At 43.7% G+C, this 18239-nt stretch overlaps 3 protein-coding genes across 7 annotated transcripts in view; 1 reads left to right on the forward strand and 2 right to left on the reverse strand.

Moving 5' to 3' along the window:
* The window catches only part of tm9sf5 (transmembrane 9 superfamily protein member 5), a 393430-nt gene that overhangs the window by 303343 nt on the left and 71848 nt on the right, over positions 1-18239 (forward strand). The gene's annotated exons all lie outside the window — the stretch shown is intronic.
* The window catches only part of fgf13a (fibroblast growth factor 13a), a gene marked incomplete at its 5' end in the record, with an annotated part of 181014 nt that overhangs the window by 31042 nt on the left and 131733 nt on the right, over positions 1-18239 (reverse strand). For 2 of the 4 annotated variants that reach the window (XM_083652029.1, XM_083652028.1), the window contains one exon: positions 4321-4431. In XM_083652029.1, coding sequence (XP_083508155.1) covers positions 4321-4431 — 111 coding nt within the window. Of the gene's footprint in view, positions 1-4320; positions 4432-7588; positions 7791-10128; positions 10160-18239 lie in introns of those variants that run through there. The other 2 variants (XM_083652030.1, XM_083652031.1) reach the window with 2 other exon arrangements.
* LOC310790348 (E3 ubiquitin-protein ligase TRIM39-like) lies at positions 12216-15054 on the reverse strand. Its single transcript, XM_083652027.1, has one exon. It carries the CDS (start codon positions 14620-14622, stop codon positions 13216-13218), a length of 1407 nt encoding a protein of 468 aa, XP_083508153.1. The 5' UTR covers positions 14623-15054; the 3' UTR covers positions 12216-13215.

Raw genomic sequence — 18239 nt, forward strand, 5'->3', positions numbered from 1 at the left:
TTAGTCACTCCGGAAGCAACATACCTATAATTAGAGCACCCTGAATATGACAGCGTCCTAGATTCTTGGTGTAGAAGATGTTGTGGAAATGATATTTCATGGCTGTACTTATGGTCTGATCTGATTATATTATATACTGCACTACTGGTTATACTGCACCTATACAACAGCTCTTTCTTTGAGGATAAAGTAGGTTACTTGAAGAAACGTAAGTAAATCATGTACGGTTCATTTTTATTCAACAGCAAATAGATTAGATTGGACTTTAATGCAAATGTATGTGGCCATGATGATGACGCCTTTCCAAAACTGAAATTGGATTTTTCTCTCTTTTTTTTATTAGAATATGTTGAGGCAGCCTTGTGCAAAAAGGACTGCAGCACAGAAACACTACTACTCTTAGGTTCAATCAAAAACAAGAAGATTTACGTTTCAAACTTAAAGAATTTGGTATCAAATCAGTTGTAAATGATATTAGCATGTGTCTTACATGACACACACAACAGAAGAGATCATTTGCCCATCATTAAATGTCAAGATCTCTCTCATCTTCATTATAGAAAAGGAAAGGAGTGGACATCAAAGCTGTGAACTTTTGAGTCTGTTTCTGTACATGCCATGGATGTAGATCTTACCACTTAGCTCAAGACTGAGAACGGACAATGCTTCCTTCCTTTCACAGATACCGATTTACAGTTGCCTGTTTTCTCTCTAGACATGCAGTCCTTTTGCCGATGCAGCACCAGGAAATGGACAACATGAAATGGAATGAAAAAACTGTATTTGTTGACTTATTTGTTTGCGCTCCAAATGAAAATGTCACTGTGAAATATCAAACTTCTTTATTGCAACATCCAAACTCATCTCAGCAACACCAGCAGCAGTTGATATATGTGTTTATTTAAATGAGAAATGTGGGAATAACGAAAGTAGCAAAGTTACAATCCTCGTGTTTCTGTGAGTGTGTGTGTGTGTGTGTGAGTGCGTGCGTGCACGCCGCCTGTGTGTATATGTGTGAGTAGGTCTTTCTCCCACCCTCACAAGACGTAGCTCCAAGAGGACTGTGCTGCTGTCACCATGGAGACAAGCGCACCCAGCGCCTAACAACGCTATTTTTGGAGCCGTGCAAAGAGCGCTTCACTCTTCCTCGTTTTCCTGTTCAGCAGACCTCTTTAATTCTCTCTTCAAAACGGTTCGGGTGGGAAAGCAGGCCAGGCGTTATGTAACTCATCTCCACCGCAATCTGACTACATGCAGACATGGTGGAGGGTGCTTCAAGTGTGTAGTCTAGAGTGTGTGTGTGTGTGTGTGTGTGTGTGTGTGTGTGTGTGTGTGTGTGTGTGTGTGTGTGGTACAATATGTTGTCCCTCCAGTCAGTGTTCATCTTCATATCTGCTCCTGCACATAGGCTGCTCTATGTCAATGTGGGCATTGCATGTGGAATCCATGTGTACAATAGATATGTGAATATGAATAGTTATACACGTCATAGAGTCTAACGACTGTCTCACGTTGAGGTACATCGCTGGTGCCCAAGGGTAAGGTGGTGGTAGGATTGGCGGACCTGTGCTGTCCCCGTCTGGCAATCGAGAGAGAGAGAGAGAGAGAGAGAGAGAGAGAGAGAGAGAGAGCGAGAGCGAGAGAGAGAGAGAGAGAGAGAGAGAGAGAGAGCGAGAGAGAGCATGTTCGACTCCGGAGCGAGGCACGTCATGTTTTTACTTTCGGTTTGGCCCAACCCAAAACATAACCCTAACCTTAACCAAATTGTTTGTTGCCTAAACCTAACCTAGTTGCTTTGTTGGCTAAACATCTGATTCAACTGATTGTGATGCGGGGACCACCATTGTGACTAAGAAGCAACCTGTATGAGTAAAGGGGTTGAGATTAAACTACATTATTGAATGCATGGTCAGGGACCACCTGCACAGCCTTCATGGACCACCAGGGGGCCGTGCACCACCAGTTGAAAACCCCTGGCCTAAACCTAACCAAAGTTGTTTTATTTGTATTTATTTGTTTTTATTTGTTTATTTTGTTGGGTAGATTGTAGATTTTATTTTGACCATGTTTTGTTTCAAATTCACGTCGATATTCTACATATCCCTGGTTTTCAGACACGTAAAATGCCAATGTTTTATTCTCGTGATTGGGTTATCTATGTAGACTTTCACGTTTGCATCACTTCACCGAGGAAAGAAACAAATGACAAACAAATGACAAAGGTGTTGTAATGATCGGACAACAGTCAGCTTGCACAGAGCTGCTATCTTTATTTGTACTATATGATGCACGTGTCATGTGACATCTCCGCTAAGCGACTTATTAAATATGGAGCTACTAATTCAAAGCCTCCATAACGTTACATCCGCTTAGTGTCTGGATTATGCAGTACGTATTATATATATTATATATTATATTATATATTCAATCAAAGCTGCTCCAATGTGTCACGCTGATCTTTTCCCCGACATCATGTTTTGCTATGGGGGGAACAGTGGACATCACACTGACCACTAAGCACTGTAAGGCCATCTTCAGAAGCATCTAACACTCCACACGCTCCCTCAGTCTAATTAACAGTCGGTTTTCATTTTCTGCGGGATTGTTTTTGGAGACAAACGACTGTGCTATTACTCTTGCATTGATCTCCTCTTTAAATCTGTGCATTGGAAAACAAAGAGCTGGTGGGCGTAATGATAACGATAGGGACGCATCAATACAGCCGAGTGTAAAACATGGCCGGCTCTCAGCGAGGAGGCGGAGATTAAAAAAAAGCCAATCAACAAGCGCGCTCAGGTTGCTATAGAATCACTAAAAACGATCGAACGCTCCTCCTCATCATCATCATCATCATCACTGCAGCATCTTCTTACCCAGTGAATTGTAGGGTTTGGGGTTCTTCTTCCACTGAAGTGGTTGAGATGCATTGTGAAGAGAAGAGCGTTATGTAGGTCAGCATGCCACGAAATGAAAATAAAACACAAACAACAGCGTGCAGTGCTGCTGTGCAAAACGAAGACGAAGAGAATGCAGCAATGGCATTGAAACCGATTTATCTCTTTGAAACAGAACCGAGGGGCCTGACTTTGGTGGTGTTCAGGATAACGCCATGTTGTGTGATGCAGTAAGTCTGATGCTGGTGTAGGGAGATAAATGGAATCCGGTTAAGTTTGTAGTGCGAGGAATTGACAGCACTAAGGGTAAAAGTTCTCTGTGTCCCACTCGCGCATAAAACTCAGGTAAAACCATGGAGTGAAGGTGCGTACCACTAACTCCGTACCGCTAAAAGATTCGGTGCCGAAGAGAGGGGACAGCTTGACACAGCAGCTGCCTGCCAAAAAACCCACATACAAGCCGGCAGGATCGCAGGGTCGCATTTTCAACAAGAAAAGCCATCTGCTACCGTTGTATACAGGAAACATAAACAACAGTTAGTGTTCTTATAAATTGCTTCACAAAAGCCTGTCGGTGTTCCCAGCATGATGTCAGAGCCGCGGACTTCCGCGCATCGGGAGCGCAGATAATTGTCTGTGCAGTGAGAAGCCTAAGGTGGACTGCCCTTTATCTCTTCTTAGTGCGTGTGCGTGTGTGTGTGTGTGTGTGTGTGTGTGTGTGTGTGTGTGTGTGTGTGCGTGTGTGTGTGAAACCCTGTCAGTTCCTTTCACGTGTCGTTTTAATGCTCGTAGTTTTCAGAAACGTTCTGTCTTTGTAATTGTGGAGATACTGACAGTTTAGATTCCAAGATTTTAACGAGGCTTCTGTTGCGCAACGCCGTCTGCTTAACTAATTTGGTAGTTGTTTTTCCATCGACGGCAGAATACTTAATACTTAGAATCTTCTCCTTAAGGTTAAACATTTTAAGGAAAACGTGAGCGCAAGATTTAAGGGTGTTTTGTGCAACCGATTTTATTTGATGGACACCTTAACTCGGACTCTGAGGAAAATCTGAACTTAAGGTGCTTTGTGCAACCCGGCCCAAGATCATTAGGATTATGGTTTGGGTTACGCATAAATAACAAAACCATTCCATGTGACTGGAATGTAGACTTTGGAAACACTGTGACCATGACCCTAGGTGTGAAGGGCAAGTACGGCCACAACACCCTTACTCGCCACCGCACTCTTTCAATAGCAGACTCTGTGACATCTACAATGTTAATATTCACATATCTAAAAAAACATCGTAACGTATTTTGGTTCTGAAATGTTCATTTTCTACATATCCATGGATTGCAGAAACATAGAATGCTATTGTGGCGAGCAGGCTGAGATAGATGTATGCTGAAAAGAACGGGGACAGGAGGTCCGAGTGAGACTTACTGTAACCATTGTCCTCCTCCTTCGTCCCATCAATGGTCCCATCGGCCTGCAGCTGCAGGTGGAAACCCTGTCGACTGTACAGCTTGGTCACGATCCCCTTCAGCTGGGGCTCTGTGGCGCAGAGAGGGAGACAGACACACGGGGGGACAGAGGGGTGAGACCTGAGGCTTGATGTTGGAGGGTTTCCAGGCTCAAAGACAGCAGAGCCACTGTCAGAGACATTTCATTGAGCTTGTTCAGTGGCGCAGCACAAACGGAGAACCAAGAGACATCACTCGTGTAACATGCAAGCCCACGTGACTGATCAGTGATGGAAATCAGAAGTTGTTTCGATAATGGAAGTGCACGATTAGATGGACACATTTATGTTGATGGTATTTTAAATGGGGGAAAATAAATACAGCTTGTAGAGACACTCATGAGCTTTGGCAAACTGCTCCTATCTTTTCTCTTCACAGGAACAGAGGTGACTACAAAGACAGTCTGGGCTTATCCCACACAGACCTTTCAGCCAGACCACACTGCATTAACAACATAGATGCTCCAGGGCAAAAGCAAATATCTCATTTAAAAGCTCCTTTCATTTTCTGGAATTGTGCGGTGTGGATGCGCAGTCCAGTAAAATGTCATGTGATCCAAAAGGAGATATCCAAACGTTGAAAATTATGATACCTCTTACAAGTTATTGATAGCACAATATGATGCTGGTATTTAAATGTGAGTAGGATTAAACGATAGCACTCTATGCAGACTGGGTTCTCTATATTTGAGCTATTGAACAAGGAACTTCAATGACTGGTCTTGGATCCCTCTGATTTAAAATATGGCCACAGTAGAAAATTGAGTTGAACAAATCCTGCAACATCATGCAGACAAAATCTACAGTACTATACAGTACATGGCAATGAAAAAACACCTGGACTTCACAAGCGAAAATCAAATGACAATAGTTTCACAGGGCTGCAACTAACGATTATTTTCATTGTCGATTCATCTGTTGATTATTTCCTTGAGTCATCGATTAGTTCTTTGGTCTATAAAATGTCAGAAAATTGTGAAAAAATGTCACTCAGTGTTTACCAAAGCCCAAGATGACGTGCTCAAATATCTTGTTTTGTCCACAATACAAAGATATTTTAGTTTTTTTTTTATTACTCAAACCGATCAATCAATTGTCAAAATAGTTGGTGATTAATTTAATAGTTGACAACTAATCGATTAATCCTTGCAGCTCTATAGTTTCAGGTGGTAGAGCATATCTTTGAAGTGGCTATAGGTATCCTGCCCGTGTCAAATCACTGTAATGTCTGCTAAGTGCTCAGTGCTATCCATTCCCTGCTCACTGTCCCAAGTGGAGGGTCCTTTACTGTGGTCTATCACACCTTTCAGCTATCCTTTCAGCTAACTGACCTTTCAATACTGCCATTTACCCACACTAAGGTCACTTCTACTCACTTACCTTTCTATACTGCCATTTAAGCACACTAAGGTTACTTCTACTCACTTACCTTTCTATACTGCCATTTAAAGGATGGCTGTACCGGTAATCAACCCACTTTGTATCATATATAATCTCGGTAATATAAGCACAATAGCACATGGACAGTGTTTTGCCTTCTCTCTCTGTTTACCTCACAGAGAAAAATGCTCCTGCTCCTGTCTGCAGAAACTCGTTAATGTGATGATTCTTCTGCTGCACTTTTACACCAGAAATACTTCATTCTTTCCTACTCTCTACTGGACAAATGAATTAGCTTGAAATAGAGCAATGCAGCAAACAGCAAATCTATAGTTGGGTGCTTTTCACACATGCTTATGATTTGAGCTGCATAGATATGGTGGCATGTACTGCACACACACACACACACACACACACACACACACACAAACAACACTCAACATTACACTATCCTGCACTAAGCTACACATAGCGAACACTCCCCATCGTGTCTCCAAACGGAGTGAGTTGTGAGTTTGGAGAGGCGCCACATGTGTTGTGTGAGATACACAGAGACACTCGTTGCTCCCTCCCACCCAGGGCAGAAGAAGGGAGGCAGAACTGTTTGATGGTTAAGCCCCACTTCATAAATATACATCTCAACCTACAGTGCATGTGCATAATATGCTGAGTTACAAAACAGTCTGGGAATGAGATAGAAGTGGATGGGAGTGGAAATTGGCGAGAAAACCTTGGGCTGAATCAAGCCCAGGAAGCCTCCGCAGTCGTAACCTGCAGCCCGGTTAAGCAGACTCTGTAAACATCACAGACAGAGAGCGGGCCTGGGACCTCAGACAGACAGCCGGTCAGTCGTCCCCTGGCTTTGAGTCTGGCAGAGGCTGCAGAGAGGGAGAAGCTCTCCTGACTGCATTAATAACTACACCTTCATATAAATAAGAGCCTCGGCCACCCTGAAACTGGGCTCAGCTCTCTGCATAAAGCACGAGTTATGAATTCACTTAGAGCTCAGCGTTCCCCTCATTTCTTCCTAAGTAATTATTTTAATCAATTGGTTAAGTACAACAGCAACAACAACAATACATGCCAATGACTGACCCCCCCCCCCCCCCCCCCCACCCGGGAATTGATAGGTCAAGAAATGTCCAGATCTGCATAAAAATATTCTAAATAAAAAGCTTGGGCATGCCTATGAAAAACTCAAAATCTTATACATACTGTATACTACATTCAGAGTATAAGACCAGCAATAACACTGATCTTCTTGTAGCATAATCAACTGTATTTTTATTACAAAGTTGTTTTGGGTGATTATTGACCAAAGCTCTCTAGATAAGTAATGTGTATAATCATTCAGAGATAAATTAAATAATCTAAGTTTAACTGAAACTGAATTGAAATGTATTGTCCATTCTAATTTGAATCAATGAGAAATTACTTAGATTTGAGCGGTTTCCCAAATCTAGGCTACTTAGCAAATACTGATCTACAGCTTGGATTGAATAAGGAGACTTTGAGGAATGAAGCATCAATATAATATGTCCCTCAGCACCTTCTCAAATGCCATATAGGTGACTTCTGTGTGGATAAACCTAATAGGGGAATCCCCTTTGTCTCTAACCAACTTTCGCAGAGACATTCATCTTTTGAATCTCACAGGCAACAATACAAATGAATAGGCTACAACACGTCTATAATCGTCTTGCCTTCGATGAGTTTTGAAACATGATAGTAGGCTACAGTACATCACAAGACATGTACAGGATATAAGTGATGATTATTATGATGATGGCCAGAAGAAATTGCCCAGACCTGGTCGCCTCCTTCGCCGCTTCTTGGAGCCAAAGAGTTTGACCCGGGAAAAAACGCTCAGTCGAGTGGGTTTTTCACACGTTCCCTTTCCCGTTTTATTTGGGCTGCTAACACAGCGTTGTGCATTGGACTTCTCCCGCTCCCTCGCCTGCCTTTTCTGCCGAATGAGGGAGCTGGCGATCGCTGCAGCCATGGCCAGTTTGACAGCGCGCTGGAAAAAACTTCTAGAACAAAATCACCCCTCCTTAGTCCAGAAAGCTGGATTCTGGAAGAAAATGTCCCGGCGCAGTGATAAACAGTCGTCAGTAATTACAATGAGATCGTTCAATCAATAGCGAGGAATGTGCACAATGTGCACAAAGTCGTTAATTAAAAGGGGGGAAAAGTGCCCGTAGTGCTGTGAAGCCAGTTAGATGACGTCCAAATGGGTCATTTTCTCACGAGTTTCGGCGTTATTCAGAAATTGTGCGCTGTCTCTCCGATGGGGGAAAAAGTGACGCTCAACAAAAGATGAGAGGCACACGTTCCACTGTGATGCGGCACAAAGAGTTTCAGCACAGCACATTGCATGGTCCTCCGAGTCCGACTGTCATTTTCTCGTGATCACAACAAACACGCACAGACCCATCTATCTAAGCGCTTTTGCGTCGTGCCGCGCACATGGAGTCAGGTATCTCAAATAGTCGTGAATGAAGCTTAATGCGCAGCCTTATGGGGGGGAGAGAGAGAGGGGGGAAAACACCTGTTTGCGAACGCCGAGAGAATGTTTGTAATGCTCTTTATCTGGTCCCACTCTCCTTCCCTGAAGCTGCAGCAGCAAAAGAAAACTAAGCACGTTTTGGAAAGGCGACGAAGAGGATGTGAGGGATTAGTATGGCGAGCCCACTTGTTTTCCTCAGGTTTGTTGAAGAAGCGAGGTAAAGCAAGGTGACGATAGCAGGAGTCGCCTTGTTTTAGATGCAGGATTACCAGCGCAGCGCAAAGCTCAGCTTTATTCCACCTAGCTGGAGAAGAAGGAGCGCAGGGAGCGGACTGGATCCTAACGGTGTGACACTAACCCAGCCAGTGACCACATTTTGGAAAATGAATGTTCTCATATAGATATAGCCCATCATCTAGGCTTCTTCGTAGGGAAGGGGGCGTAGAGAGAGAGAGAGAGAGAGAGAGAGAGAGAGAGAGAGAGAGAGAGAGAGAGAGAGAGAGAGAGAGAGAGAGAGAGAGAGAGAGAGAGAGAGAGAGATGAATTGAACAGAGACACTGAATTAAATTGAACTGAGTGAGAGAGAGAGAAACTACATGACCTAATACCCCATGAGCACTAGACGTGATTTCAACCTCTGCTATAATTGCATTTTAGACTGGTGAATATTATTATATATTAAACAATTGAGAAGCAGATGTAGGCTAATTATTAACGAAATATGTGCAATATGTCTATATGTGCAAGATAATTATTTATTTTTTGTCATAGACCAGAATTGATAAACTACCGAAACAACAGCAGCAACAAGCAAGGCGTTTGTTTCAGGGGAACTATGGTATATGAGCTGATGGTCGATAACCCACCACACATCATCTTGTTTCCAGAGGTTGGGGGCAGGGGGAGGGGGGGGTGCATGCAGTAAGAAGCGCAAGATAACCTTGTTCGTTGGCATTGCCCATCAGCATAATGGCCATTCTAGACTATGGTGGGAAAAGCAGAACTCTTGTGTGGGATGGAAAGGAAGGTAAACTTTAACCTCAAGTCGAGGATAATGACAAACTGCAATATAGCCTACTACAGCTATAAGCATCAATTTATGCATCTTCCTCATAACCTGTATCACTCTTATAGAAAAGGTCAACTGAAAATGTGGGTAAAACTAGCCATTTACTACATCCATAGGAGTAACATATCCCTAAATCCCAGATCAAATGTCATGTTCTGACGCCATCCCCTTCCACAGCCCAGCGATGAAAGCGAGCAGTTACAGCCTCCCCAATGGTGCCATCTACAGTCCTCCACTAAAACTGCCATATAGATTTTCTGTTTCTTATGATTTATATTGGATGCCAGCAGCACACCCTCCAACTACCAGACACATTACAAACAATAGCCTATTTCATAAAATGGAGACTGCGTTAAATTCAGTACATCCTCTGGCGAATAAACAAATATAAAACCCTTTGAATCAAATCATTTTCAAAAGACTATAATGTAAAGCTGCAAGCTGTGTTGTGAAACCATGTCATAAGAGCTGCAAACAGACTTACTGTACAAACTAACTGCTGCAGCCGAGGTGCTGAAACTGTTATTGCTCAAGGCATCTCCACTTCAGCACCACGGACAGCTCCAAGACTACAAGACTAGCAACCATAGCAAGCAAAATCACAACCTCTGAGGATGGGAATATAATAGAAGTAAGTACAACGATAGAGACTATTTTTAAGTAGCTTATGATAACTTGGGGAGGGGTCCACTGTAACACAATACTAACACATTAAAGAAAGACACAAAATAAGTGCATCAGACATTCTAAAATGAAACGACAGCCACCTACCTGATACAGATTTTCGCAAGGGAAAAGACATGCCTACTATGCCGATGCCAAAGCAGACTAGGTGCGGTCCGTGAAAAAAGCGATAAGACTATTCAACAAAGTTCAAAACCATTGTCAAAGAGCTGTCAGAGGCGTACTGGCTAGAAGAGAAAGCATCGAGGCGGGGCCATCAACAGCAAGATCATTAAAGGACATTAGCGACATGCCATTATGACTTCTAAAATGCTCATTAAACATTCATTTAGAGGTCTTGTTGATCCGGCAAACACGGGCGTGTGTTCACTTTGACTGCTGTGGCCGGCAGGCCAGAATGAAGAAAAGTGATCGAAAATGCAGGCTGTGATTGTACTTCCTTCTTGGGCAGAGAAGACTTTGCTCTCATATTACAAAAAATGATGTAAATTGATCCGATAATGCGCTGGCTAAACCGGTTATGCGGGCCCTTTCCTCTTTCGACTGAAAAAAATATCGATGTAGGCTACTACAATCAACTGAGAGACGACAATATGCATTATGGCTAAGTGTTTTTTACAAGGACGATTTTCTGTTCTCTGAAACTGTAGTGGTGTTTCTTACAAACTGCCCAATATTGAGACTTGACTAAATATGCCACGGGATTATTTATTAACATAATTGCACATCTTACTTTATAGAAAGTCATCTGTGTCAATACTATTAACGCTGTTTGCCCTGCAAATATTAACAGTCCTGTAAGACAAATATAGGTACAATGTGTGATTAATTGCTATTATAGAAGATAGACAGGTCTAAAGGAGCTTGTTTGACATGTTGTGAGATATTGGGAGTCGTCTGTGGTGCCTGAGCCTGTACACCACTGGTGGTGCCTGAGCCTGTACACCACTGGCTGTGCACACTTTTGAGCACTAGATGGCGCAAGTGGACCAGCTATAGAAAGCAGTATATCAGCCTGGAAGAGAGTGTAGAGTGGTGGCACCTCCATAAACTATATCTATACGACTTCCTAGCCCCCTCACACTGAAACAACACATCACTAATCAAGTGAATGTCACCACTGCAACAAACAAGCCATTTCACTGCAGGTTGAGTAATCACACAAGAAGCTGTCCTCCAATAAAACAAGAGCAGTGAACCACGCTGAAGTATTTTTCTCCCCCTATCAGAGGGTCATCTGTTATTGTCCATGTACTGAAGGTCAGAAACATCAGATAGGGATATCATTATGTTCATGGATCAATATGCTGGCGTATTGATATATAGGGGTGTGGGTTGAATGACATAGCAAACTATATCGAGGAAAAAACAATCTAACCTTTAACCCCACACAAAAAAGAAGATGGAAGGTACTGTGCTTTATAGCACTGATTCTTTCTCTCTTTGATATCAAAGACCCCTAATTTAGTCCACATTAAGGCCACCGACCCCCATTTGATGAGATTTTGTCTTCAAACTCAAATCTGAGATTATAAGTATTGTTAGATATGATTTCGTCCAGAAATCCTCGAGTATCTGTCTTGTAGGTAGAGAGAGATAACAGTGAAACTATGATCAAAACAGTTATTCTGCTACATTCTCTAACTGTATTAACGGCTTGTAAATTAAATAATGGTGAAGTTTAACAATTCTTTGCTGGGGACCTCCAGGAACCCCGCCAAGGACCCCTGGTGGTTGCCAGACCCCACGTTGAGAACCACTGCTTCATAGAATTGTGACTATTTGAATAAACACATGGGGCTTCACAATACAAAAATAATACCCAAGGGGCCGTTCTGTACTGATGATGAGTATAACGATAATGCAACAGTCAGCAGCGCCCATAAATATCCATAACCGCTGCAAAGAGCATCAAGGGCTAGTTACCAACACAAGGGCACTGACGGAAAAGTTTGGTCAAAGTCATGTACAGTAAGTACATTGGCCTACATAAGACTCAACACCAGGAGAGAACAAACAAGATCACTATGTAGCTCCCTATAGGCTACTACAAAAGATGACATACGTACATGTAGTGATAACAAACTGACTTGTTTTTTAAGCTATTTATTTGTTGTATTCATAAAAAATTGGAAATCAGAGTAAAGTTTCTGAAAAAAAAATCTCATATTACAGCTTATATTTATGACTCTTTATCACATCAAAATGGTTCTCATTTGTACAACTCAAAAGAACACATTCTTTGTACTCTAGAACCATTTGTTGTTAAGAGTATATCATTTACCTCAAAACATGCCATAAAGTAAAGCATAACATTTATGACACTAACAAAACCCACAGGAAAAAAAAAAGAAAGATCTGCGCAGAATCTAATAATAGGGTTGGAACTCTGATCTTTGATCACTCAGGAATGAGCATTGTTGTTGTCAATATTGTGCACACAAACTTTCTTGAGCTCACAGGAAAGGTCACAGTGAGGATTTTACACAAAATGATATCCAAATGTGAAAGGAATATTTCTGGGGGAGTTTATATTTTAGCACCAGTGTTATAAATAAAATGGTAAATGGTTTAGCTTACATAACATCAGCAATCTCTCTAGTTAAATTTGAGGCTTTGAATTCATGCTAACTTCAAACCTGCATGCTAAAACATTTACCTATGCGGTTGCAGGGGTACAGCTGTAACACTTTCCTCAAGATACTGTAACAAAACTGATTAAAATTTTTGGAAATGTTGAAAAAGTTTTAGATTAGATTAGATTAGATTAGATTAGTTAGCAGCAGTTAGCAGGTAACCCGGGCGTGGGTCGAAGACATAACACATTAGTACATCACACCCATGTCCCAGCTTGCCGGTTCACAGTTGTTACACAGATGCCGATTCAGCGCTGTTACTACCTCCGCTGCGCCTGCTAGCTTAAAGGCACAACAACAATGACCTTCCATATTTGTAAGTTTTACACAGATGGTGAGAGGTGAATAACGGTGCAGCATTCCTACCTTGAACTTGCAGTGTAAAGGGGGCTACAGTGGAGAGAAACTCTTAATAATCTCGAATACATCTTGATGACATCACAGATTAGAGTTGATTATATTCACTGACTGATGATAATTTCTGATGATAATTCCTATCTTCCTCACATCACCATTATCATCATTCTCATCATCATCTCTAACTTTGCAGTTTAACAGAGACCTTTGCTGGTAAAATCTTCAGAGACAGGTCATTCTCAGTGTAAAAGTATGGAAACAGCGTGCCACGGAAGGTGCGTAGTGTGCAGATGTGTATGCATGTGTTGCCATCAAGATCAGAGAACGACAGCTCTCTTCTGTTGAAGTCCAGATGCACTCTGATCCTTCGGAGCTTCTTGCACATTGGGAGCTTCGTGAATGTGAATGAACCGAATGGGGAGACTGTGTAGTATTCACTATCACCGAACCATAGTATCGACAATCCAGACAATATCTCTGCCTTCCTCTGAACAGATTCTGCTGCCACACCCACTTCCCATCTTGTACTGTCTCCAACCTCAACATCCCAGCTATGAGTTCCTGAGTTAAAGTTCTCTGAGCCCAGGACACAAAAGCCATAGTACTCAAACCTCTCTAGGTTTCCAGGAAGCTGCTGTCTCACTGCACGTCTCACACTGGTCAGATCTTCAGACAGGATGACTTCTCTATCACCAGTGTTGGGGTCCAGAATCACAGGAGTGTAGGAGATCATCTCCTTCATCTTGTGCCAGACTGTGAAGCTCAGGTTGCCTAGGTGTTTGGCCTCATCTATCAGAGCTCTCGAGACCAGCTGTGGATCCTCTGGCAGGGGGCGCTGGACTCTTTCCATTGTAGCCTTGTAGTTCTGCAGGAAGGAGATGGCTTGAGCTCTCAGCTCCTTCTCTATGACTCTGACTGTGTCTGAAAGAGCTGCTATCTCTCTGCTCAGACCCTCAATCTTCTCCCTCATCGTCTGACTCTTCTGCTCCTCTTCCTCCCTCAGTACAGCCAACCTGGCCTCCTCTTCTTCTTGTAGAAACTGGTGAAGCTTCTTAAATTCCCCCTTAATCTGCCTCTCTGAGCGTTGGGCCTGGACCTTAATGTGCTTTGCTGTTTGATCACAGTTTCCTTTAACTTGATTAAAGAGCTTCAGTTTCTCCTGTAAGGGCTTCAGACATTTCTGAAGTTCCTCCTTGTGATGCTGTTCAGCTTCGTCGATGGGTCTGATTTTGTGGTTGGTGTGCGTTGTCGAATGCAGACAGACAAGACACACTGGCTGCTGATGGTCCAGACAGAAGAGCTTGAGTTTCTCAGAGTGCAGACTGCAGATAGGCTCAGATCCTGCTGAAGCACTCTGATCTCTCTCCAGTAAGAAAGCCTCACACAGGTTCTTTAACACCAAGTTACGAGGTGGTTCACTCTTTGAAGATCTTCTCTTACAAAATGGACACTCGTGTATTTGTTTCTCTGTCCACCACCTCTGCAGACAGGCTTTACAGAAGCTGTGGCTGCAGGACAGGAGGACAGGATCTGTAAAGACTTTATAGCAGACAGGACAGGAGAGATCCTCCTCTGATATGGAAGACATTTTCTCTCTGGGTGAAGCAGGAAACAAACCGGACAGACCGCTCAAACAGGAACTCAGTCAGTCGTGGCACCACTCTCTCCCCCAGAATGTTCCCTGAAGGTTACTTTGACTTTGAGATGTTTTTTCTAAAACTCCCCGAATCAGCAGCAGTTTGAAGTGGCAGTAGTCCAGTTCCCAGTTTTCCCTCCTGTAGCTGTGCTCCTTCAGTGGAAGTTGTGGGTTTGGTCTGAAGGGGAATCGTGAGATGTTTGAGACGTGAGAGGGAATCGTGAGATGTTTTTTCTAAAACTCCCCGAATCAGCAGCAGTTTGAAGTGGCAGTAGTCCAGTATTCCCAGTTTTCCCTCCTGTAGCGGTCCTCCTTCAGTGGAAGTTGTGGGTTTGGTCTGAAGGGGAATCTTATCATCTGTCTCCTGGTGTGTGTGTGCGTCTCTTCTCAGTGAGGAGTGGAACAATAATAACCTCTCTTTCCTGGTTTGTCTCAGGTGAGTCAGGTGAGGGGCGGAGCTTTGTCGCGCCACCTCTCCTAAATGCTCAGCTGTTAACTGTAATAGAGCAGAGATGAGTTTCATTCCACAGTGTTGCTCACCTCTAGAAGAGACACACTTGTAGTCTCCTAAAGCCCGGACACACCAAGCCGACAGTTGGCCGTCGGCCATGGGCTCTAGTATTTGTGGTTGTGTCCCGCACCGTTGGGTCTGCTTTGATGGTGGCTTGTCGGCGGCTAAGAGAAATCGCTTTGATTGGCTGGGCAGGTGTAACGAAACAGGAAGAGCGGGCAGACACAAAATGACCTGCTCATTTTCCAAATTCATCTCATCTGATCATTCCAAAACACTGATATTTTGCCTTCAGGAAAGTCCATTGAGCCTCTCTCTGCATGATATCATCCATTTAGTGAGCTTTCTCCTTATTTTCCACCTCCACCTCTTCCTTTCTTCTTCCACAAGCAAAAGACCAGATGAGGGCTGACAACGCCATGTGCCATTAGAAACTTTTGATCAGACATATTCTCGATTAGAAGTAGCTATATTACCAAACCGTTTGAGTGAGTGAAATGCTAGGCAAACGCTGCTTTGTTTCATGAATCAGGTCTCACGTAGGAGCAGAGCGTACGTGCTCGTGCTCCAAGTAGGTGGACAAGGCTTGGGTGAGGCTTGGCTAAATTGTACTTGGCCAATTCCCCCCGCTAGGCTGTCCCGGTCGTTGCTCCACCCAACTCTGCCGATCTGGGGAGAGCCGTAGACTAGCACATGCTTCCTCCAATACATCTGCAGTCGCCAGCCGCTTCTTTCCACCTGACAGCGAGGAGTTTCACCGGCAGGACGTAGCATGTGGTGGGAGGGTGATGCTATTGCCCCCAGCTCCTGAACTGGGGGCAATTTCAGGGGCCAGACAACAACATAAACATTCTAAATTTCCCCCAGCTTACTTCCTGTTGCAGTGTTTGCTAGTACAATAGCTGACAGGACATAAGCTAGGTTTCAAACTGCTCCCTAGCAAAACAATTCTGTGCAAAAACGGTCTATAGATGCCTTGCAGCATGATGTCACAAGGCTTCTATCCTCTCTTCTTGGGTCCCGAATTCAAAACACACATCACACACTCCCTAGACTCTCATTATAAAGATTAAAAAAAAACAGTCTAAAAGTTAAACTGCAATTTTTCAAAATTAAAAGTATCAGAAAGCTGAGTTAAAGTGATAGTACTATAAGTGGTGACCCGTTTAAAGTTTGAATGGAGTTTGTAGTACAAAGTATGGAAGTATGGAAGAGTAGTAGTTAGGGTTCAAATAGCGCATGGTTTGAACATTCCAAACAGGTACTAAAAAGGTGTGTTGTGATTTCGGGACTCAAGATGGCCGACATTCCGTGACTGGAACCCATGTGACATCAGCTGCAAGGCATCTACTGTGTATACCCTGGGCCTGTCATCATCTCTAATCCTTCCCTGCGATAATAGTGACGAGCAGATTTCCCCACTGTAACAACAGGCAGAGCAGAGCCCAGGTTCTGCCTCAGTGGATCTCAGTCCCCCCCCACCCACCACCGATAAGCCCGACCCATCAGTCAAGCAGACAGTGCCTCTGCAGGATGATGGCTGGCTTCATCAGCCACACCTGGGAGGAGAGAGGGAGCCGAGGAGAGGAGGGCTGCACTGCACTGTACTGTACAACAGCAACACTAATCATATACGACCATAGTAAAGAAAGTGTGTACAAGCCCTGATCATGTTGGTGCTTTTCTGCATGCTTGGCTGCTGCTGCTATGATGGAGAATGGAAAAAGAGAAAAAACACATGCTGACATGAATGGAATTGGGAAGATAAGAAAAGGAGAGAAGCATACAGCGCTCTATTCTAAACACACAAGGAGGCAGAGGGGAGATAAACAATAAAGACAAGGCAGAGAGAGAGAGAGGGGAGAGAGACATTGCTACACAAGCACGTGTGTGTGTGTGTGTGTGTGTGTGTGTGTGTGTGTGTGTGTGTGTGTGTGTGTGTGTGTGTGTGTGTGTGTGTATGTGTGTGTGTGTGTGTGTGTGTGTGTGTGTGTGTGTGTGTGTGTGTGTGTGTGTACGAGCACACGCGCACGCACACACACGGGCTTGTGTAGCAATGTGCCATCGGTACATTAATTACTGTAGTGCCCCAGAATGCCAGTCTACTGTGGCTTCCCAGGGGCACCTTCACTATACTGTACTCTCTCATCTTTCTCGTCTCACTCTCAAACACACGCACACACACACACACACACACACACACACACACACACACACACACACACACACACACACACACACACACACACACACACACACACACAGAAATGAGGAGAAGAAATTAAAATAGCCAAATGCATATACGTTGACATGACTGCTACCATTATAGTGCCTTCATGGTATCCACTAGTCTCGGCTCCCAGACGTTTGGTGAGTGGTGCCAACAACAGCGGCGAAGCGGATAGAGACTGAGAACTGAGTCTAGGTATTCACAGACAGATATTACTCAGAGAATTCCCAAATGCACAACCCCTGGCCTGCACGAAATAATTTGTCACTGCGATAGAATTAAATGTGTGTTTACATGTAAGCAGTGTGAGTTTAGATGTGTCACACGCATGGACACACTCTATATAGCCCCTAGTGCTACAAGCTGCGACTGGGAGTCAGAAGTGTGAAACGGCCTGAAACAGCGGTGCTCTTGCACACACACTGTCAGTGCTGCCACACAAAAGGTCCACACATGGCAAGATTACACTTCCTTTCATGGTGGTAAGCTGCTCATACTGGGAACATGGCTTTACCAGGCGCACCATTCAGCCTGCACACACACGCACGCACGCACGCGCGGCTCCCATCACCCTGCTGCTGTTACTATCACTGGCCACTAGAGAGCAGCAGGGGGGAAGATGGGCATGTGTGTGCTACCAAGGTTGAGCACCGTGCTGCTGCTGACCTTTATATTATTACCTTTATTACCTTTGTATTATTTAATATAACCAAAGAATTAAAGCTGTCTCCATTTTTATTAATAACCCGAGGCTGTGGTGATAACACCCCACGCCTTAATGAATTTCTGAGTTCACACAGAGAGGTGGTCCTAAGGGCAAGCACTGAA

Source organism: Poromitra crassiceps, assembly GCF_964638095.1.
Source record: "Poromitra crassiceps genome assembly, chromosome: 15".
In the NCBI taxonomy this organism is placed as follows: Eukaryota; Metazoa; Chordata; class Actinopteri; order Beryciformes; family Melamphaidae; genus Poromitra; species Poromitra crassiceps.

Excerpts from the sequence above, each read along its gene's own strand:
- LOC310790348 (XM_083652027.1), bottom strand. The coding sequence starts at position 14,622 with ATGTCTTCCATATCAGAGGAGGATCTCTCCTGTCCTGTCTGCTATAAA.